The 23,322-nt window shown below is 41.4% G+C and overlaps 1 protein-coding gene across 2 annotated transcripts in view; it reads right to left on the bottom strand.

Annotated features, from left to right (window-relative positions):
* RGL1 (ral guanine nucleotide dissociation stimulator like 1) overlaps positions 1 to 23,322 on the bottom strand; it is a 77,559-nt gene that overhangs the window by 41,571 nt on the left and 12,666 nt on the right. Inside the window, exons 2-3 of one of the 2 annotated variants that reach the window (XM_035332740.1) lie at positions 7,525 to 7,576; positions 7,368 to 7,412 (exon numbers count right to left, since the gene is read on the bottom strand). In XM_035332740.1, the coding sequence (XP_035188631.1) occupies positions 7,368 to 7,412; positions 7,525 to 7,526 (47 nt within the window). In that variant the 5' untranslated portion in view covers positions 7,527 to 7,576. Of the gene's footprint in view, positions 1 to 7,367; positions 7,577 to 23,322 lie in introns of both variants that reach the window. The other variant, XM_035332739.1, reaches the window with a different exon arrangement.

The following is a 23,322-nucleotide window of genomic DNA, read 5'->3' on the forward strand; positions in this document are numbered from 1 at the left end:
ACATTCAGCAAGAATTGTAAAGTGTTTTGAATTACAGATGCAGAATCATGGAAATCAGGTCGCTTCTTTAGCTGGTACAAACCACCTGGTATACAGGAAAACAAGAGAGGAAAGAATAAAGCTACAACACCAGCAGTGAGCCTAATGCCATATGAAGCTACTGTCCTAAAATATCTGGGTCTGCTACTGAGGGACCTGTTCCTGCGTGCCTCCTAAAGCATGGTGGACATGAGGTGACTATGAGGAGGGAAGCAGCTCTGGACATAGCCAGCGACTGCTGTGCTGGAGGAAGGAACGGAAAGGCGAGCTGCTCAGACTGTTCCTCCTCGGGACAATCGTGCAGGAGAAACGGCACAAACACCCCAGGGAAAGCTGGGCACAATGGATCAGTTCACCCTACCTGTGACCAGGGGCTGGGGGGTACAAACTGGAAAGTAACCACCAACGTCAGAGCCTGGAAAAATAGAAACAGCAAAAGCAGGTGCTTTGGGAGAGTTCTCTTTACTTTGTCATAATTTCTTGACTGACCATTTCTGCCTTCCTTGTGCAGAGTGGCCTAAGGACTCTCCCCAGCTTGTGCAGTGCCCTCAGTTTACACTTGCCTCCTTATTCTGACCCATCCAACCAGGTCCTCCTCAACCCCTCTCCTTCATGTCCACTCTTCACCTTCACCTTCTTCTCTATTTACCCTCTTATTAAGCCATCCTCCAGCAAAAGAAATGAACTGAAAACGTAAAACTAACTTCTTACTGCCATGATACTGCTAGGCTTACCCAGCTCCAGCTCCTCACCGAACAGCACCGATTCCCCTCCCTGTCAACCCCTCGAGACAGGGACTGATTGCTACTTTATATGCTACTGTGCAAGCACAGCATAGCCCTGCTTTTAAGCACCACTGCAAGGAACACAATTACCATGACAAAAATAAATACCCAAGGGAGGAACTTGGCTTGCATCTGCTCTCATCTGGACAGCAAAATCCCTTTGGCTTCCATCTCACTTGTGAGCACTGGATTCCACAGTCCAGCCAGTAGCAGGGGGGAGACTGAAGGCTGGGGCAAGGGTACCCGCCTGGATTCCTACACCCGGTGCCCAGAGGAGCTCATCTTCTCCTGGCTCAGCCTCCCCAGTCCCTTTGCCTCTTTCCAGGAACTTCCAAGTCCAAATGCTGCCAAGATTTTTTTTTTTTTTTTTTTAACTTTACTACCAACTCCTACCAAAGAGACCATACCAGAATGCATAGTGTTAAACACTTGGCGGGTTTTCAAAGCTCTCTAGTGTGTTTAGATGCCAAACTTCCATGCATACTAAAGGGATGGGGATGTCCAATTACTCCTAAATAGGTCTGAAAATACAAGTCACCCCCCTCACTTTTCAACATTGCAGCCAATGACCAAGATTTTGTTTAGTTTGACTTCTATTCTATGTTAAAAAAACACACTTTTAGACTGAACAGAGCCAAAATAATGAATAGAGCTCCAGTCTCAAATTTAATAAAAAGCAAAAATTTAATTTGAAGCCATGCAGAGGAAAAAAAAAAAAAAAAAAGAACAGATTTATTCACAGTCTCCAAGAAATGCTAGAAGTTACTCAAAGAGCAAATAGCACATCTCTGGTTATATTAAAGAACAGGATTTAGCAAAGAGCACAGTTTAAAGCCCACCACCACAAGCTCTAAGAATCCAGTAAGTCCCTTCTGAGCAATGCAGAGGGAACTGTGTCTGTCTTAAAAATACTGTGAACTTTCTCTTAACAATTTTAAACCTTTTCAAATGCCTTGCTTGATGTTTTCTGTGACTACTCACTGCACTGGACACGGTGCCTTTAGAAACGTTTCTCTCTGCCAAGGCGGTTTGTGCATTTCTGTGACGACAACAGCAGCACAGGATGTGGGAGTCCAAGACACTGCAAGTAGGAGCACCACACAACTGCGTGACTCCTGCCGCACACTAACTGAACCCATGTGCTCTGGGCTTCGGGAGGGCTTCCTGCTGGCCCCCTATGTCATGTGAAGCGGAATTAAGGCAGTGTAAGCAACGTGCATGTCCCTTTACCTCATCGTGCTGTGCTGGGAGGGAGATAACTGCCAACTCCTCCACAGCCAGGCCAGAAATGAAGCCAGCAGCATGCAGCCCAGAAAGGCTCCTCCTGAGCACGCATGGCTGCAGAGCCTCACATACTTACGTACAAGCTGACCACTGCCTACTTTAGCACAGAAAGGCCCAAGTTGGATAAAAGGTTTTGCCCAGATTTCACAGAACATCACCACAGTGCAAACCTATTTAATGAAAGCACATCATTCTGAATTATTCACACCTATAAGGAACTCTTTTTTCTTGTCCTAATACTTAAGTTTCTCTAAAATATAGCATGTTTTTTTATTCACCTCTATCACTCAGACAAGAGCATTTAAGCTTTATGGGACAGAATAAATGTTTCATGCCCCAAATTCAGTTAATGCTTGCACTGCTTGGACTTGATACTCTGCAGACCACATCAAATGGTTAATGAGTACTTTTCCCCACGCTTAGGGTATAAAACATCCAGCCTTCCCAGGACACCTGTCCAAGAGCCCCAGGACTCTGTTTAATCAGAACTTGTGCAGACACCCCTGCGGCACTCGCAGCAAGGGGTGCATCTGCAGCACATCCAAAGGGAACTGACTGCACTGAGAGCTACCCAGCTTCCACAGGAATCTCTGGGCAAGTTTGTCAATGCCCTTATTCCCAGGGACAGTACACCCCACAGCTGGGAGATGCGGGTGCTGCTCCCTCCCACGCCGTGTCGCAGAGCTGCTCCCCTGTAGAAAGCTGGATGGGCCTTTTTGGAGTTGGCCATGTTGCTGTTTTCCTAACGCCAACAAACAACATGGGCTCAGCACTGCCATCCACCATTGCTCCCTTATACCACAAGCCTGCTCTACCACCAGGAAGAAGAAATGGGGCTCAAGCTCTCCACGTGAAGCTCGAATTGACAACTAATACCAAAAATATTACTTGTTTTTGCTGAGAGCTTTTGTTATCCCTTTTGATTTCACTGGAAAAGAAAATACAAATATTTATAGAACAAAGATTATGCACTGACACCCAACTTTGTCTCTGTCCTGTTGCTTAGACTACTTGTTTGCAACTACTAACAAGAAAGTTGCAAAAATGTAAACTCTTTGATATTTATTCTACACTAATATAAAGACAAATACGGAGCTGGTTAAATTCAATGACTATCCATTTCTCCTTTTATTTTTCCTTTTAACATCTGTTTTTCTTTGCAGGTTCATATTCCACAGCTGCATGTAAATCATTCTGACTTTTATAGTTTAAATTGAATCTTTTGTCCCAACCCGTAAAAGTCTGGATTATCCATGATATTTGAAAAACCAAGAGAAACATCCATGGACTCTTAAACATTATACTCCTGAGATTTGTGAGAGGAGAAGGAAGTGGTGACCTAGGATTTCCTGAGGATTCTTTCATTTATTACAAAAAGCTGGGGATAACATTGACAAGGTCAAGCAGCCTACGTGCCCCTCCTCTGATGGCTATGTTATGATTTGCTCTGAGAGGTATATAAGCCAGAGAGAGATCAGAATTGGGCTCAGAAAAGTAAGTTCTGTTCTGTGGATATTTTTCCCCTGCGTTTTCTTGCCCTCTTATGACATTTCCACCTCTTTAAATCCACATTGGAAGAGGAGGGCAGACACCTAACCTCCTGACTTGCTGCTGCTCTCAGCAACCTGACTGCCCAAACAATCTTAACTTCCCCAATTCTCCCTTCATACCCTCAAAGCCAACCCCACAGGGTTGTTCTTCTCTTAAAGCAGCGCTGCTGCCACAGCAGTGCGTTACCAAAACCTCTAAAGGGACAGGAGCCCAATCTCTTCAAATCCAGAAGACCATGAGAACACAGTAGTGCACAACATCAGGTCAGGATCTTTCCTCTCAATCAATAGCCAAGAAGGCTATGAATAGTGAAGGCCTCATCTTTAGAGGACTCCTATTTTCCTGTTTCTCTGCTTGAACGCTCAGATCACATCCATTACAGAATAGCCATGCGCAGATTGCAAAGCTAAGAATTCTGTCTAAGAAATTAGTCCTGTCTGCTCAACTTCTTTCCTACCAATGCTGGTTTTCTTGCTCCTCTGATACCTGCCTGAGAACACAAAAGACTCTTAAGTTAGACATGCCACTTCTTTTGTGCTGCAATCTAACTGTAATGCTACAGATGTAATGCCCAGATACAAAAATATTAAGAACTTAATTGCAGAGTTAACTGAGCTAAACTGCACCAGCTATACAATTTACAACTACCTTTCACAGGAGCCCAAAGGGTTTAGGTGTCTCATGACCAGTGATTCTAAGAGAATGAGTAATTACTTTCTTCAGGGTGTTTTTAAAATCCTATTATTAATGCCTACATTTAAAAACAAACAACAACAGCAACCACAAACAAAAAACTTCATAGAAGTAGAAACTAAAGCACATGATGCATGAACTTCATAACGATCTTGACTTCTTTCCTTGCTCAAAATCCTGAAATTTGAGTATCTGATTTTATGGCTTTGGTGTTTTACCAATTTTGTACGTTTCTATTTTTAGTTTGCTATGATCCTTTTCTCTAGGGGAAAATACAGAAAGAAAACAGAACCATTTATCTAGAGGACTTACTACTGTCAGTGCAAAAGCAGGATTCCCAAAAGACTTTTTCATCATCTTTATAGCAGTACAGCCTAGCAGATTTTGAACATTTTAATGGCTAGTGATGAAATACCACAAAACAATCAAAAGCATAACAAGGCTAACTGACTGTAGGATGGACTGTTGTTTCAATGCCCCTCCTTTGTCCCCAGTCCCAAATTTAAAATTCTTCAATCCTCAATTACAGAGAGATTATTTAATTATTTCAGTATTCTTTGAAGGGCTGAATCGACAGTTCTGGAGAGTAATGCTTCCTATTAAACATCAAAGGCAGAGAAGCTCGAGGAGCAGCACCACAGCCAATAGCCACTTCCCATGCCTTGGAATCATAGAATCGTTAAGGTTGGAAAAGACCTCCAAGATCATCTGCTCCAATCATCCTCCTACCACTGTCACCCACCTTTCCTTGAACACCCCCAGGGACGGTGACTCCACCACCTCCCTGGGCAACCCGTCCCAGTGCCTGACCACTCTTTCTGAGAAGAAATGTCTCCTCATTTCCAACCTGAATCTCCCCTGGCACAACTTGAGGCCATTCCCTCTAGTCCTATCACTAGATAACTGTGAGAAGAAGCCAACCCCCGGCTCCCCTAACCTTCCTTTCAGGGAGTTGTAGAGAGCAATGAGGCCTTCCCTGAGCATGTTTGTAGAGTGATTTGGAAAATGAAGTCACAGTCTCAGGTGGGATATTTACTTGCCTTACCAAAACACGTCACTAACAGAGAAGTAAGAAAAGAAATCACTAAAAAAAACACCCAGAAAAAAAGAATAAAAAAAAAAAAACACGCCTCTGTTGAACTGGATGGCAAAACGCACATAAAGATGTTTTCTGAGCACTTAAACATGAAATATGAACACACTTCTAAGACAAAATAAGTTACTTGAGTTTTACCCAAGAGCCTTTAATTGAAAAGATAAGTGTGCATCTTTGGGTTTAAAGCCACCTTTGCTGACTAATTCACATTATATAAGCTACTTGCAAATTCTCATTGATTACAGAAAGAAAATTTCCCCAGATGCATATCAATCAATACATAAGAACCCCAAAAGAGCTGTATGGCAATCCACCAACACGGGAAAAAAAAAGTATTGTTAGGGGAATAGTATTTAAAATAGCCATTTTGGGCAATGCATAATTGCAAAGGCTATTATTTTATTTATTCAAAATTTTAAAAAGTTTCTTCTATCAAAAACATATCTTTAAGAAAATAATTCAATTAAATTATATAGTAAATATTACTGGTTGAAAGTGACAGTGTAGATGCATACAAGTATTGGTTTCTCTGACAAATTTGAGACTCCTTGGTAATTAACATTCTTATGGAGTAAGAGATTCTCATGACACACAGTCATTCAGCCATCCAGCTCTGCTTTAATGTCACTAGCATTGCACAACCTCAGTGCCTTTCACACACTATTCTTCAAAAGATGCATATGTCCAAAACATAAAACCCAAAACTGAGGGTACAGAAAGAATTACACATTCAAAAGAAGGGATCCCTCAGCGTCTTTTTATCCTTGCACATATGCACAATTGATTTTTGTTGCTTTTTATGTCCTACATCGCAATTTGTATGGACTGAGAAGTAAAGCTCACTGTAATAAATCTAACTGTACAGTCTGCTTCCACAGATGGCTTCTCTTTCCTCATCTGACTTCTCACCTGGCTGTGAAGTTGCTGCATTTGAGCGAACACAGTTATTATTACAGTTGCAGCAGGTCTGACAGTTAGGCGCTTCAATAACATTATTAATTGAGCCTCTTAACTTTCCTATGAAACAAGTGGTATTACGCTCCTTTTCAGACATAACGGGAAAGCACAGGTAACTTATCCATGCCTTGTTCCTTATCTACCTTGTCGGAGAGAGAAAAATAAAACCTAGGAGTTCTAACGCCAGTCCTCTAACTGCTATATGCCAAAATAACTGTTTCTGTACATTTTCTGTACATCATTCAGTTTTGAAAATGAAATAAATATGATACTTCCAAAAAAAAAAAATAAATCACCTCTGACCTAGCCACATCTCAATTACAATTTCAGGTGAGAAAAATAATGTTAAATGTTCTAAGCTTTTATACAGATATAGCAGACATGATTTAACAGCCTTGCCATAAAAGCTATTGAGGCATCAATGAGTTCCTTCTTAGAACAAGGAGTTCCAAAAAATATGACTGCATGTTCATATGAAGTAGCAGAAGTGGATGGTGCATTTTTGCCTACATTTGTACAATCCCTGTTTCAAACCAGTAGCCCTCAAAAAACTAAAAACTAGAGTTATTTATGAAAACGCTAGTGCTCAGCAAAACATAGGAATCTATGCTAGGTATGACTTTGCAGCCCACTCTTTTTTTTTTTTTTTGGGGGGGGGGGGTGGAAGGGGAAATCTAGGTTAATTTTCTTGTGCTGGTCGCAGTTTGGTTCCCTTGCAGCCAGACATGGCACATTTTCCTGACATGGGAATATTTTCCTACCAGGCTTTGATGAGAATTAGAATATAAGCAGCATACATTTACACATTTTATATCTACGCTAGAATTCTGAATCTTGCAGTATTCTTGACATCTGTCCATTGGGTTATTCAGTTCACATCCAATGAAAGTAATGGAAGAAATTTCTGATGTCTCCCTGTCACATAAATGACAGCTCAGATTCCACCATCCACTGGCTCTTACCTGTCAAGGAGAAGCTCTAGTACTTCCTTAGTAGAAGCAAAGCCCCTGTATGTTGAGAGAAAGATACTGATGTAGGTAAAATCATTATCCCCAAAAGCTGTCAGAAGGTTCTCCACAAGTTTCTCCAAAGTTCCAGCTTTTATTGTCCTGATCTTACATGTTTCATACTGGCTGACAGTATGTCCTGGAGGTAACTGGTCCCCTTCAACCTACAAAGTTAAAGCAAAGACAAAACACAAAAATCAGACAGAAGCCAAATCCCTCACACAGCCATCACACTAAAACAGATGAAATTTCATCTTTTCACAGGAATGGTTATTCGGTAGTCCACCTTTAGTTACTATTTTTTTGTAGATTTAGTTACTATATTTTGTAGATTTGGGCTCACCAATCACTGTATCAAATAACAGAGGTTATTTAGTAAGTTGATTTCTCTGACATGTTCCATAGAATATTTAATATTTTGACTGCTATCAAGTTATCTTGTGATCCCACCATATATATTATGTAAAAGAAAGTCCATTATCCCACAAAGAGATTAATATTGCTAGAGGAAACAACAGTGGTGATTCAGTCTCACTTAGCTTCTGAATAAGCACTAAAACTGACCACAGTTAAACTAGCGCCAGAACTTGTGATTCCTTTGCTGCAAATACCAGCCTGGGGCTGATACAAAACCTAAGGTCACGAGCACATTCAGACAGCCAAGAAAGTATCAAAGACATCTTGCAAACATGCCATTATAACCCTTCAGTTATCTCCTACATTTCTTGTTTGTCACAGTACTTGTCAACTAATCACACGTTTGGGCTTTTGGCTTGGTTGTTTGTTGCGGGGGGTGGGTGGATGGGTATATTTTTTTTAGTCAGCATTTGCTTTCACTGCTTCATGTCTGAAAGAACAAGAAACATTCCCTTAAAATTCCTACTTAGAGGACAATTCAAAAAATTGTTTGAGACTAAATATTTATCTGTGATGAAAAGCCTTAAAAGCAGGATTATAAATTATACAAGCAAGCAAGCAAACAAGAACAAGCGCAATCTAATAGGAAATTTCTCTTTACCGGCGGAATAGGCTATCTGTGGGAAGGAATGTTCAACAAGACCACTGATATAAAAATGGCTGAGTCCTACAGAGGCAGCATCAGGAATAGTACAGCTTCCCTTCTGCTGCTGCTATTTAACAGGAACCAAACTGTCCTCAGCTTGAGAACACGCTGTGATGCACCTGCTCCGCTACCTTGATCGCAATTACACGCATAATGACTATTTAATCACAGTAATCACACAGCACCAACACTGTAAAAAAAAAAAAAAAAAAAAAAAAAAAAAAAAGCTGTTTCTCTTGAGAGAAAGATGGCTTCATCCTACCTGAGTGTTTGCAATCACAAACAAAAAGAAAAACCCTGCCAAAGATCCCCAGATGTCACCATGACTTTTGTACACGAACTTATTCACATTCACTGAGCTCAGAAAATGTTCTGGTCAAAGCAAACACGTATGTATCTGGGCTTAACAGGATTATACAAAGGGAAATCATAGCATCATGAAATATTTTAAGATTGTGAAAACCAATTCCTAAATCTGTTTAGGTTAGATTTATTATATCGGTTGAAAAATACTACAAGACAAACTTTCACTTGGCAAGAACAGACAAGAACCAAGGTTAGTTTGTGTGTCATCAATTCCCCTTCAGTCTCCGAACAAAAACCAACCAATGAGTTCAACCCATTTTCAGCGTAGCATTATTGCTCTGCAGATTTCCTTCTCATACATGCACTCACAGCAAGCTTTCAGCTGGGACTGCTGTGATGATGCTCTTCTGAATCACAGCCTTCCTTACCCAGGTAACAGCTCCTTCTGCATCCTGACATGGCATATCATCACGCCAGATTTCCCAGAGAAGCTTTACAGTAACATTTTACAATTTAACAACTCTTCTGGGTTTTGAATATTGAGTCCGTGTTCAAATGGGAGCAGAATGATCAATGTCACATACTCCCCCAAGTAACAATTTAAGCAATATTTTGGGTTTCTGTGTGGCTCCTTGACAACATGTCTCAAATTCACCCTGAAGAATCAATCGCCTTCCGGGCTAAATCTGAGGTTCAGGCACAAGGCCATTTTGACCAGAGATTGTGCTTCATAAACTACCTAATAAGGGCTGAGTTAGAAATGAGGCTAAATGTTAAAACAACACCTTGGTACTAAACTATAGACTTGAGGATACCACATTAATGACTTACAGGTGTTAAAGACTCTGGATTGGTATACTGGCAAAACAAAAAGAAAAAAAAATAAGCTATTTATGAAGTAATTAGGAATGGATAGCCTGCCTATTTCACATTAATAGCTCTAACTTCCATTGCTTTTCAATTGTTTATCATAGATAACCTTCTCTTCATAGATAACCTTCTTCTCTTTGGCAAAATAGACATCCAGTCTAAAGCTCTGCTGCTCCTGCACTAGGACATCTCATTTCCCAGCTTAGAAGGTCCAGCAACTTCTTGGTATAACATTAAAATAAAACCTACTAAAGCAGAGTAGAAAATTGAAGAAAAAATGGGAATAATAGCTTCAGCATCTCTAAATACTATGGGTAATTATTTATTTCTAGCAGTACCCCACAGTGTTCCAGACCTTCTAGTAAGAAATGGTTCCAGGCACTAGGTTTTAGTAGAAAAGTGCCTGTGCGTGTGTGGAAGCAGTGGACGATACAGGAGTGTCTTGTAGGACCAAGCCACCAGGACCTCTCAACAGAGCGTAAAACCATTGGTTCAGCGGGCAAGCTGAGGTCCCAGGAAACGCAGCCATATCTCAGCAGTAAGGTGGCACCGTTTCACAGCGGGTCTGTGCCACTAAACAAAGCCATTCCAGGGGCTCTCTTCTGCCCGCCTGCTGCCATGCTTTTGAGCTGGTTTTCATGCAGCCATGCAATGAACTGTGCTACAAAAGTGTACCAGCTAAAGCTGAGCCCTTCATGGCACTTGGTGGGGTCAAACGTAACCCAGGGCAGTCGCCCAACCTTTTTCACCCATGGCTGCAGGATCACATAGGCCAGTATAGTGAAAATGAGCTTGGGTTCAAGGAGTAAGACAGTTCCTGGAAGCACTGCAGGTTTACCTCCGTAACAACAAAATTACAGACCGGGTAACGGTCTAGTGTCATGAACTGATTCCTGCATTTTCTAACTAGACAGGGCAATGCACAGGCCCGCTGCACCAAAACCCACAGCCACCTCAATGCAGCCCCACAGGGAATGATCAAAACTACACCAGAGTAACTTGCAAAATTCTGTTCCAAAGGTCCTGTGGCTGTTTTAAAGGTATACAACATTATATATCTCATTTAAAGGTGTGTGTGTTATTATATCTAACCCCACCATTACAGAAACACCAAAAAGGATATGTTGTTACTGTCACTATACACCTCCATTCAAATTTCCACTAAGCAAAAATTGCTTAGAAAAAAATATATTGCTGACCTTTCATTTTATGATTAAAACATAGTTTTGAAAATAACTAGTTACACAACATAACCTCTTTCAAACACAGGAGAAAGTCTGCGCCACAGCACTTAGCCATTAGTCTTTCCCCCAGCAGACTTCCCCGCTCCATGACAGGCTGAATGAAGGCTGTCTCCTCCTCCCCTCTCATTCACTGATGTGAATGTGTACCAAGTGAGGACAGAATCTGCTTCCAAGACTGATACATGCTCCTTTAAATTCTCCTTTGATTGCAACACTGCAACGTTCCCAAGACGACGTGTTAGGAGAAGCTTGTTTTATATATATATATATATATATATATATATATATATATATAAAACAACAACAACAACAACAAAAAAACCCTACACACAAACAACGAACAACAAAAATCCCTCCAAATCCTGAAAATCTAAAACTGTTTGTTAGCAAGACATGAAACTGCTAGAAATCATTTTAAGGCTCTTTTAGGGATTGTTTGTATTACTTTAGTAAGCTTGCCTCTAAGTTTAAAAGGAAAAATGACTTGGCAGACTTTCAGAATAAGACATTGTGGGCTGAGCTAGCATGCTAACAGGAAACTGCTCAGTCTGGATTTAATCAAGAGGCCATCTCTTCACTGACATAAGCAGGCTACCCAAAGGCAAGAGCTTTTGTGTTGGCTTTTGCATTGACTGCCTGCTCAGAGGCATACTGTAGCTATTGCTATTAAAAGATTTTCCTAAAGCTCTTTGCAAGTTTGACAGTGGCACACGGTGATCACTGTTATGTGGTACCAACTGAAGCCACCAGAAGGTTTGCTCTGATTCCCTCTCCTTCCTTTCGTCTCCATCAACAACACATCCAGCAGCCTAACACAGGTCCTAGACCCCAAAATCTCACAGCTTCAGCAAGTTTTATTGGCTGTAAATCAACAAACAAATATAAAATGCCATATATATATTTAAACAGTCTCACTTTGACTTTTCAGGCAAAAAATTCCAGCCTCGATAATCTGCAAGACTAGCTCATGAGCAAGTAACTTCCTACCACATAGAGAACATCTTTCAAGAGCAAGCACAGAGAGGTTGAACTAAGGTATGTCCTTTCAACTCCTTATTCTTCAGACTGTGCGGGTACTGACCTAGCATCACCGCTACACCTCCACTGACCCTCTGTAACACGGTGCCTTCAGAGGGCTTTGAAGCTCTCTGCTAAGGGCATTGTCCTACAGCTGTAGGGCAGGAAACATTACCCGTGTTTACAGTTCCTGCTGAAACAGGAGAGCTCTGCTCAAACTGAAAACCACTTTAGGCTAAAAAGGTCCTCCAAATGCAGCTGCAGATGTCTGGTGCCAAAGGAGCTGTCTCTTGGTTCCAAGCTGGCCGCAGTTCCAGCCCTGCCCTTGCCCCTTCAGGCTGGTCCTGAACCCGTGCTCAGTGCTACTCACCAAGGCTTTGTGAAAGTGCAAGGCAGCTGTCCTCACAGTTGCAGGATGAGGAAGAGACGCAGAGCATCTTAACAGTCGACAGATGTGGTCTCCCTGTAGCAGGCCCCAGTACAGGGCTTGAGTAAGCAGGCTGAGGTTAGGATGGACATCCATCCTGTAATCAACAAGGCTAACAACCAGGTGTGTAAAAACCAGGGGCCTTTCTGAACGCGGTGACACACTGTGAGCTGCCTTTCCAACCACCACCTCTCTTTCCCATCAGGCCTTCTTTGCAAGGACTGACTATGGTACACCAATTTCTTGCCATTTTGTCTTCTGAGGACAGAAAAATAAATCAACACCTCCACATGCCCCAAAGTCACCGGCTATTTCATTCAGCTTAACAGACAAAATGAAGCTCTTGGTGCCAAAGCCTCGTGTGTCGGAGGTACAAATGCTATCTGTTAACCTTCAATGGCATTATAAATTCCACCAACTCCTCAGTTAATAAAACTTCCTATCAATAGGAACAACAGGCTCTTCAAGGTAAAGAACAGTCAAAAATCTGAACAGTGCCAAAATAAGCTGTGACACAAACAGGCAGAATGCTGGCCATGATTTCAGAAGTGTCATTGGAAACAATCTCTTTTACCCCAAACCCACTAATCTGCAGGTTTTTTCAATGCAAATGTTGTCTGTTACAATTCTGAAAGTGAGAATCATGGAATGAAATCAATGGAATCACTTTTCATTAAGCAGACTAAAAAAAATACTGAAGAAAACAAATGGCATGAACAGTAAGTACATCAGGTATCAAATACTAGAGGTTTAGTCATTTAAAACATTACCACTTTACTAAAGACTTGTTTTATTAAAAAATCCTGCAAAAATGATTTTCAAGAGCACATAAGTAACTACTGCCTCCTAAATTCCATTTGTATTGATTTTGACAGCTAGATTTTTAAATGCTTTTGACTTTGTATGAAGCTTACAGCTTTTCCAGGTGGGCAGTTTTCCATTCTAGTTATTTGTATTAACTTACTGGACAAACACCCTACGCTGGACTAAACTGCCCAAAATTGCAGTCATTTGTATGTTAGACAAAAATAAGTCTTTAATCTAAAGGATGACTGTTTCATTTCAATGTTTGCCTAAATAACAATTTTAGCTTTAGCTAAATAACAACTTCAGCTTTAACCTTCTGAGAGAAGGAATAAAATGCTTTTTGTAATTTTAACCTTAATTTTGGTAACACTTCTTACGCACAGACTCTCTAGCCTAAGCCTACAATATCCATACTCATCCTTAATTTTTTATTTTTTTTTTTTAAATCATGGAATGATTAAGCTTCAAAAGAGAAAGAAAGCAAGACTTTATGTCAATACATGTGTGTATGGACATAAAATCCACAGCAGCTGACAGTCATGCTGAACTGAATCAATCCTGCGCACATTATGCTTACTGCTCCTGTCCAGACCACATGATCATTAAAAATACTATGAAAAATTGTATTTTTGCACTAACAATGCCACATAGCAGCGTACATTACAGAGATCAGTGACTGGACTAAGTTTATCAAATGAAGCCCCAGGCTTGAAGCACCTTCAGGACAGGCCCCTGGGTGCATACATCTGTGCTTCCTCCTGCAATCAGTTCGGTGGTTCGGGCAGTATGGAAGAGCCTTGCATCCCACCACTGCCCTCTTTGCCCTTGGCTTCTGCACTGCAGAACCGTCAGCCTGGAAAATAGCTCACATGAGATAAGACTGAATTTGAAGCTGAATTTCCACTCTAGGAAACCACGGCTGGGAATGCAGGAGTGGGCAGGCCAGAGGTAGGATCTCCTGCAGCCTGCAGGCTCCAGACAGCACAGTGCTTTCCTTCACGAGAGTGGCTGCTTTTATCATGCCGCACAGTTGGAAATAAAATGAATTCAGAGCTCTCTGCAGAGCTTTCTCCCTTTACTAACTCCCATTTCCTCATTCTAGATGCTGCTGAAAATCAGAATTCTGTGTGTTGACTGCACCAACCTCAGAAGCCAAAATAACTTTGAGCTCTTTCCTGTGATCTGACAGCTAGGGGTATTCCTGGATTTCCAAAGCTCCACCCTTTTCCCTTCCTTTCTTACCACATAAATAACCTTTCTTGGCAGCAACCCCAAGTTTCCAGGACCAATTAATTCCATGATCATTGTTCAAAAGACATTCTCATTTTCTCATATCCTTAAAGCTTACAGTCTGGCACGTATCTGTCTGAAGATCTGGCGAACAGTAACAAAAGCTGTGGGTCATATTCAGAGGTTAAAAAAAAAAAAAAAAAAAAGCCTTACACAAATACAGTTGCTCAGTTAGAATTCTTTCGCTCAAGCACCTTGCAGCTACTTAAAGCCACTCGGGAAAATAATAAACAACATGCATACCAAGGCACTGAGCAGTGCTTCTCACACTTTCTGAAGTTATGCAAATTTAGACTCATTTGGTTATCAAGAGTGATGTGGAACTAGCTCTAAATAAGTCAAAGCAAAAGTAAATAAACCTAATTTACATATCACCTCTTGCTGCATGCATATAGAGGAATTTAAGTGAGCCCCTAAAGCAGCTGAATCTTCAAAGAGATCAATATTAAAACGGTATTGTTCAACAACAGCGTAAAAAAAATCTCTGCCAAGGGAAGATAGAAATTCCTCTTCTCGATTTGGTCAACTTCTTAGAGGCACTTACACAAAGGAATGTGGCTTCATTATTCAATGAGAATCAAGTCCTCTGGCAGGTTCACTATGTAGTACACATGCTTTTTAAATAGTCTAAAAATTGCCCCAACGGTGTAGTCCCAATCTTCATCTCCAGCTATCTTGTATGATTTACACACTTACCTTCTCATGGCTTCCTACACTCAAAAAGCTTCTCATTCTGGCTCTCATCCATCTTGCTAGGCCTTCTAAGAAAATCAAGACAAGCCCTCCCACCCTCTTATCTGTCTTCACTGAGTTAAATGAACCTGACCTATCAGATTAGTTCAACTCTTTATTTTATTTTATTTATTTTTCTTTTGACACATTCCACAGACCTGCAGTCTGTGCAGGCCACATTCAGGTTCTCTCACAAGCATCAGGCCAGTGACATTATTTTCATAATATGTTAGGACGCACAAGTATCCCTTGTGATGGTTTTGACTGGACATAGAAGTTGAACAAGTCCCTACTTTAAAGTTGAAACCAAGAAAAAGAAACCAGTAAGTCAGGCAGCACTCTTAGTCATGTGCATTTCATACTGTTTGAGATGTAGCTGTCATCAAATGACATTTGCTGGAAATATTTTTCTAACCCAACAAACAAATCTGTCCCATATTATGAGGAGAATTACTTCTATAAAACCTGGCATCCTCCTCTCTTCAGTGCCTAGGAACACCAAAGTGTCCAGTCACCAAACCGAGCAATAAATAAATACTAGAAATAACGGATGGTTAAGCAAATAGGGCACCAGACCGAAGGTGAGGAAATAGGATTTATTCCTCATTTTGGCAGTAAACTCGGGCCATTCTAAAATATTTTGACTTCTGTAGATGAAGGAAATGCTGCATAGTGTCTCCACAAGGGAAGAACTCTACACAGTCTTTGGACTTCTGTAAAACTGTCAGAACTAATAAAAGTTTTCACAGGCATGGATTATAGGGAGTCCATGAGAGAGGGAAACAGGCAGCTGGGGCAGTTCCCCTGTGCCCCAGGAGCAGTAAGTAGTGATTATTTTTTCTGCTAATATCCCCTGTCTTAACTCCTCTTCCTCCCCTTCCCTCTCCATGCGCACTGCTTCCAACCTGTCCTGGAAGTCTGTAGGTACCAAAGCCTGCTTACAGATGCCAGGCTGAGTTGCTTACCAGCGTGCACAGAAGAGAAAGGAAGGGATGTTGAGCAGGGAAAAGAAGTACAAGAGGTGGCAGCCAGCTCAGATACTTCACCTGACTCTGACTCGGAAATGGCTTCCAGTAATCCTGACTACAGACTGCAGTGCCAGGTACACCATGCCTTCCACCTCAGGGGTGCTGGTACCTGCCAGATGCCACAGTCCTTCCAGCCACAGACGGGCACATGAACACTGATCTGCTCTGGGATGTACTTTGGAGCCCATAGGTGGCACCCTCTGTGGAACTAAGCAGTATCGTTTCTATGCAGAGGCCACACAACCTGTGTACAAGACCACCAATCCAACCTCACGTTGTTGCAACGAGCAGATGGCGGAAGCTAGGAACAACTGAAAACATGACAGACCCATGCACTCAACTCAGCAGGCCAGATTCTAGCTCACTTCTTTGTAAGGTTTCCTTGAGAGCAAACTGACTCCTACTGTAAGGAAAACTACTCCCCAGTACCTCCTCAGCCGTTTTCTTCTCTTTGGACGAATCTCCTGCCAGTGCCACGCAATTCCAGTCGGTCTGGATCTTCATGTAGGGATGAGACACCCAAGTGTTCAATCAAAGAGACCTTTATAAGGCCCTAGCTCTTGCACTGTTACAGAGCGATTGCAGAATACCATCCCAAGCCAGCAACTAAGGGCACAGCAGTCAAGGAACAGTACAAACCCCGGCATGGACAAACACTTTGAAAAAAAGAACACTAAAAAAAATGTGATGCTTCTATTAAACTACATGACACACCGACACACATTATAGGCTGTCCGGTCAAATACACATTGCAGCACATGGCAAGGACAGTCATTTCTTAGTGGGTAAATCTCCTACAGGGGAGCTAAATAAACTCTGAAATGGCATTTCAAAGATCATCTAGCCCAGCTGCAGAAGTGTTGCATAAATGGCTACAAACAACTATGTCAACTTCCCAACTCTAAGAGCATTTCTAACAACCATGCACAGATAATAACCCACCTTTAATTTAACAAGTTTAGCAGTTTAGGCTGAATTTCCAAGCTAAAAGCACATCTTAGTCCCTTTTGGTTCCTCCAAGACTTCTTTCGTATGCAAATATTAAGAATTTCATGTGGCAGACTGCATAAACTAGAAGTCAGGTTGCAGTATTCAGTGCCACAACAACATGGCCTCTACACAAAATACTTCCTGATAGTTGAAACTGATCTAGATTTAAAAGGCCTACAACATTGGATCTTTCTCCCCATACCACCCACACCAACATCCTTATATATATATTTTTTTAAAAAAAAAGGTACTGCTGCTGACATCATCTTCCAAGCCCATAGCCCAAGTCAATAGCTTATAGCCTGCCTCGAGATCGAGAGCTTTGTGCGTCCGCCCAGTCCACGGACATAACCCTGTCTCCACAAACTTGGCTCCTGGCCTTGTCCAGCTCAATGCCTGTGCCCTACTGCGTAACTGCACTGTCAAAGCTGTGTCCCCTCCCAGCTCCCCAGTTCCCTATTTTATTGTTTTATGACCCCTGACTACTTCGACACAAGGCTAGACAGCACGGTATTATTTCCAGTCCAACTGAATTTTGACACCACTTAATGCTGTTACAGCATCAGCCCAAGTACATCACCACCAACGTCAACTGAAAATTCTCAATCATTCTCTTATTTATATACTGCCTGGATGTTAAAGATGACAACAGCTTTAAATTTACCCTACGAAAATCTATTATACAAATTCTGTTTGTGAAATACTGGTCGGTGAAGCAATTTGCCACAATTCTTTCATGCTGTGATTTTTTAATAAATACCAAGTCTAGCAAAGAGAAGGAATGTTTGACATTGCCACTTACACAGTCAGACATTTAATATGGCAAAAGTCATGGCATTTGATGAAAATTATGGGTCAACATGAAAAAAAATTGAATTTTGACCATTCAGAAACGTAAAGCTCGTTTTTCATCAGTGCTTACATTGTTGGTAGTCAAAGACTGTGATGCTTTTCCTGTGAAAAGTCGCACCATTTTTTTCTCATCCAGGAATGTAATTTAATTGTGGAGTTCATCATTGCTTTCTGCTGACTCAGTAGAAACAAAGAAAGTCTTGTATGAGACAGCAGGCAACACTGCTGAACTCAAAATGGATTTAAGGAAGCCAGAAGTAATAATTCTGTTGCATAATAATAACATGAATAAACATTACATAACCCCAAATGGTTTTATTCATCCTGATTGTATCATTGGCTTTCCTTTCACACTATAAAGCTTGCTCAAACAGTATGCAAAAATTAAAATTATACTGACTTGGGAAATAAATGTAAACTGCTACTGCACTCAGTGTAAAAAACAAGGCAAGCGTGATAGATTTTAAGAGGATGATGGAAAATAAAACTGTAGGTGTGGGGAGATTAAGTGCATTCTGACAGAGGAGAAAGCACTTAGCAGAAGAGTGATTCAGATTTTAAAATAAATTGAACTGGAAGCATACAGGATTTTCGTGGAAGAAAAAAAAATCAAGGAAATGTTGTTACATGTTTCATAATAATTACTATGTGCAATCTCTATTGCCAAGGTTAGCAGTATGCCATATTTATGGCCACAGCATGAATACATACCTAAACTGTACTATAAACTTGATATCAATGGCTGTGCTTTTTACTACCCTTTGTTTTGAAACTAAGGGATCTCTTCAGGGTGGGGCCTGAGCAGAAAAAGCAGCAATAGTAAGACAGCATTAGCTAATATTGAAAGTTACTAGCTTTGACTTTTATTGAAGTACTATCAGCATCCAAAAATATTAGTTCAATCGGTAGTTCAGGCCAAACTGCATTTTACTACGTTATCTAGATATCCCAGGAGATGTGATTACGGAGTCTGTTAAGATTCTTCTCTTGCACGCACACGTTTATGAGTACTCATATATGTTTGTACCACACCTGTGACAGCAACATCCTTCTGCCATTTCTATAGCTCTATTCTCTATGACAAATTCTGCACTTTGTAGATAAACAGCATAAGCTTACGGTAAAGAAGCATATTATGTATAAATGACTGCATTCTTGTAACTACAACATCTGCCTCTTAACCCACCTCTTCTGACATAGCAGAAAGCAGCACTGGTTGCGTGAGCTGGCACAGAACCTGCTGCAGCCGTTTGTACTTTGCTTTTAGAATGCTGTTGCAGTTTAACTTAAATCCTTGGGCAACGGACACAGACCAACACACGCACATAATTATGTGGAAGTATTGAGTCAGAACCAAATAAGCATAGCTTACAAGTAAAGGAGAAAGAGCAAGCAAAAAACATCAGGCTGTAAGATAAAACAGAAGTCCTCCACGTTATTGTCTGTCTTTTGTGTGTATGTGTGTGTTTAACCACGCATCAGGAATTAATAGCATCTCTTCTTCTCTGCCCTGTTCTAACTCTATGACCACCTCAAGTTTTCTGAACAAGAAGGATGTTTTTCCATGAAGAACAATGCAAGCTTCGTGGTTCAAGTAAGTGTGCAAGAGTTCATTTATGTTTCATATGCTACAGAGAGCACCCAGAACCCATCTGTGGCACTCAACAGGAGGAATGCAGAAGTGTAAGACCTGACCTCCAAATGAACTGCATTAATGTTACTTATGAAACATTTCCAACAGCACCACAATGGCTGCCATGGCAAAATGTAAGTCACCATTCCTGCCCTAAAGGGACTCGACTCTAAAAAATACAAAGGGCACTGCAGGTAAGGCCAGAGATTACTACAAACCAACCAAACAGGAAAAAAAAAAAAAAAAAAAAAAAAAAAAAAAGGATGTGTAGATTGTCTTCCTAATCATTTTCTTGTTCTGTTTGCTTGTAATATATGAGCTGGCTTTCAAATGCACTTCAGGAGCATTTGGTTAACTAATCTCTTTGGCACTGAAGACTATGGTTAATCCTGAAGGGTGCAGTGCCTTGGCATTTGCATCCAACACCACTGAAGCTCTGAAATGTTACCAACCTCGTCTAACGAACTCAATCCACATGAATACTGTAAACAGCTGAAGGACATTCTGCACTTAAAAGATTTGAGTCAAAACAGCAACTCAGTATGATCAATGCACACAAGCCAAGATGTGGGGCATAAACTGTTTTCCACTGTGTCGAGGGGTAAATATCCCCTTCCACCACTCTTTAACATGGGATGGACTATTTCTACTTTTGGAAATACAGATACTTGGAAGTTTAAGCCATTGACTTCTAAAGTGTCAGAAGAAGCTACTAAGGTCAAGAAGCCTAAGCTAATACATAAAATATACACTAGGTCTCCAGTCCGAAACTATGACAATTCAAACATGTCTCAACGCATTCAGCCCTTCCTATTGCTTAACCATTCCAAGACCTTTGAATAGAAAATGCCACTTTATAATAAAAATACGCTGTTCTACTTGCACAAAGACCCCATGGACTCCCCAAGAAAGAAAGAAACAGCTGTTGCCTGGGAGAAAGCTTGAACCTCTGCAAGGAACGAGGCAACTGTAAAAAGCAGCTGAAGGGGCGGGAGGGGAAAAGAAAATAATCCTTTAAATTGCTTTCAGAACAAAAAAAGTGGGAAGAACGTAAGAGGAAAACAAATGAAAGTACAGAATATAATAACAGGATCACTCAGACAAAGCAGTTTAAAGGCCTACACCTTATTAGCGTTATTGCCGCCATGGCAGCACTGCCAGCTGTAGCCCATGGGCACAAGCCGGGGACCTGTGCAGCACCAAAAGCTTCTGCAACCAGTGACAAGCAGCCCGCCCCTCCACGTGCCGCACTGCTGGGGTGCTGCGGGAAGGCTTCAGGGAGGAGGAGAAGCACCGGTGGCTCAGCCAACGCCCCTCATCTGCACAGAGAGGTCTGAAGAGCCAGGCCTCCGAGTCTGTAAGCAGCAGAGTACAGCTCTCCAAATTTCAAGGGAAAAGCGGCACGGCGGGGTCAGAGCACACATCAGGAGGACCATGCAGGGCTAGAGAGCTCTCACATGTCCAGCACAGTGTCACAGTCTTCTCTCTCACAGGTTCAAATACGATCCGGTCAAACAAAAGCATAGCAGTTTGCCTCTACAGTCTTCAGATCATTAGATCCCAAAACGAACAGGAGAGCAAATTAACCCCCCAAAGCATGAATTGGTCACTTCAAATTACAGGGTGAGGCATCAGCTAGTGAATACTGAGAATGGGACTCTGGACCTGTAGTATCTCTTTAAATCCAGAATCACACTTGTCCTTAAATAGGTATGGTGCAGATAACTTACATAATTAATGTGCAGCAGTAAGGTTACTCTGTGAAGATTTCTTGTTACTCTCAAGTAATGGGAGCTAAGTGAAGCAACAGCAGCTATGGGAACACCATGAATTTCACTGGTGTTTGAAGAATACAACAATTTCTGCACTAATGCAGGTCTCAGCTACACAAAGAAGGTTGCAAAAATCCAGCCACAAGTTGGTATTTGGACATAAGCTGGTGGCAAACAGGAACAAGTCTAAACCCCATCAGGCTGCAACCCAGTAGTGTGACAGAGGAAAAGGCTGGAAACTGCTACCATACAAAGGGGCAGAAAGCTTTACACCTGAGGTGGAGGCTGCCAGATTTCGTTTGGGTTGCCAGAACTGTCTAAGGGCAGCTACACTCCGATGGGCAACAGATGGCTTATGCAACTAAACAGAGAGAAACGTAAGAAGCCAGCAAAAAAAGTCTGTTGAACAAAGTACTACCCTCAAAGGTCACACTGTGACACACAGATCAGAGAAAAGATCTGAAGGGCTAGAGTAGGCAGAACATTAAATCTTTCAGCACAACACTTGGAAGCAGCAACAAAAAGCAAACAATTCCACAAAGTATAAATAAAGGGTACTGAACCAAGCCGAGGGACATTATTCTTCCACTGCATAAAAGGTCTGATGAGACCACATGTAGAGTACTATGCTCTGTTCTAGCTGCCTTACTTTTAATAGCTTAATACCTTATTTTTAAGGCAGCTATTATGAAGTTGAATGGGGTAAAGCAAAGGGCAACCCACACGATTCCTACCTTCACAGAGTTTAAAACAGTAAGGATGTGGACATTTGTTTTATGCAGAAAAAAAAAAAGGGGGGGAGGATCTGAGCACCCAAAGTTCTTGTTGACCAGAATGAAATCGTAGGACTGCTGGAAAACAGGCACAGATTATGTTTCAATATGGCCCTGACATCTTCTGGACGTTAAAGTTCTCATGATTCTTTTTATGAGTGCCTGTGTTCAATTTTATTCTGCCTCATTAAATATTTGCTGCAAACAAATTGAAAACAGAACTTTATAAACAGCAACACATAATAATTGTCATTTTAAACTAAACTAGAGTATATTCCTTCTGACAATGGCCGGATGCTGTAGAAAAAGGTGAAGGAATAACACCCATAACAAAGACCAACCAACCTAAAAAGAAAGACTCTGCTCAACTCCTGGAAGCGTTTGTTTTAAACCTAAATCGCAACAAGTTACATGTCTTCTATTTTAAATTTCATGCAGTATTCATGTATTTGTTCTCATTATTTACATAAATGTCAAATCCTTTCTGAATGGCCTTTCCAGTCCATGGCCACTGGACTCGGTTACTACTAGCAGTGTCCTTCAGGTTAATTACATACGATTAAAGGGAAGTTTCTTTTTCCCCCTGGTTTTCAACGAACTGCTTTTCTATCCCACCAGACACTCCCTGGAGACAAAGCGTTCCTACTCCACTCACGATGTGAAATGTCTTTGCTGTATCCTCCTATTCATTTCCAGCATCAAGCCCTGAGCCTGTAAACAACAAACACACTTACCGTTAAACCCGCATGTCAGCCCTAGTTGCACCAAGCCTCAAATTTAACAGCCCTCACCTTTCCAGTGTTTCCAAACGCCTACGGTTGTGTCCCATCTGTGGATCCCTTTTCTAGTTCCCACAGCTTAGAGATAAGGGAACAAGAATAAAGGACAGAGATACTATGTAATCTCTTCTAGCAGTAATTTCTAAGCTCCACTCCATTCCCTCCTTTCCTGCTACAGCCTAAGATTTGAGGTTGCTTTCACAACTGGTGGTGGTGGTGAGCGAACACTTCCACAGAGCTCTGGACTCTCAGATGGCCAGGTCTCCTCCCCAAGCGGTTCTAATTAATTCACTTCTGGGCCTAAATTGTTTCAATGTGCTGCTGTGC

Source organism: Oxyura jamaicensis, chromosome 8 (assembly GCF_011077185.1).
Source record: "Oxyura jamaicensis isolate SHBP4307 breed ruddy duck chromosome 8, BPBGC_Ojam_1.0, whole genome shotgun sequence".
In the NCBI taxonomy this organism is placed as follows: Eukaryota; Metazoa; Chordata; class Aves; order Anseriformes; family Anatidae; genus Oxyura; species Oxyura jamaicensis.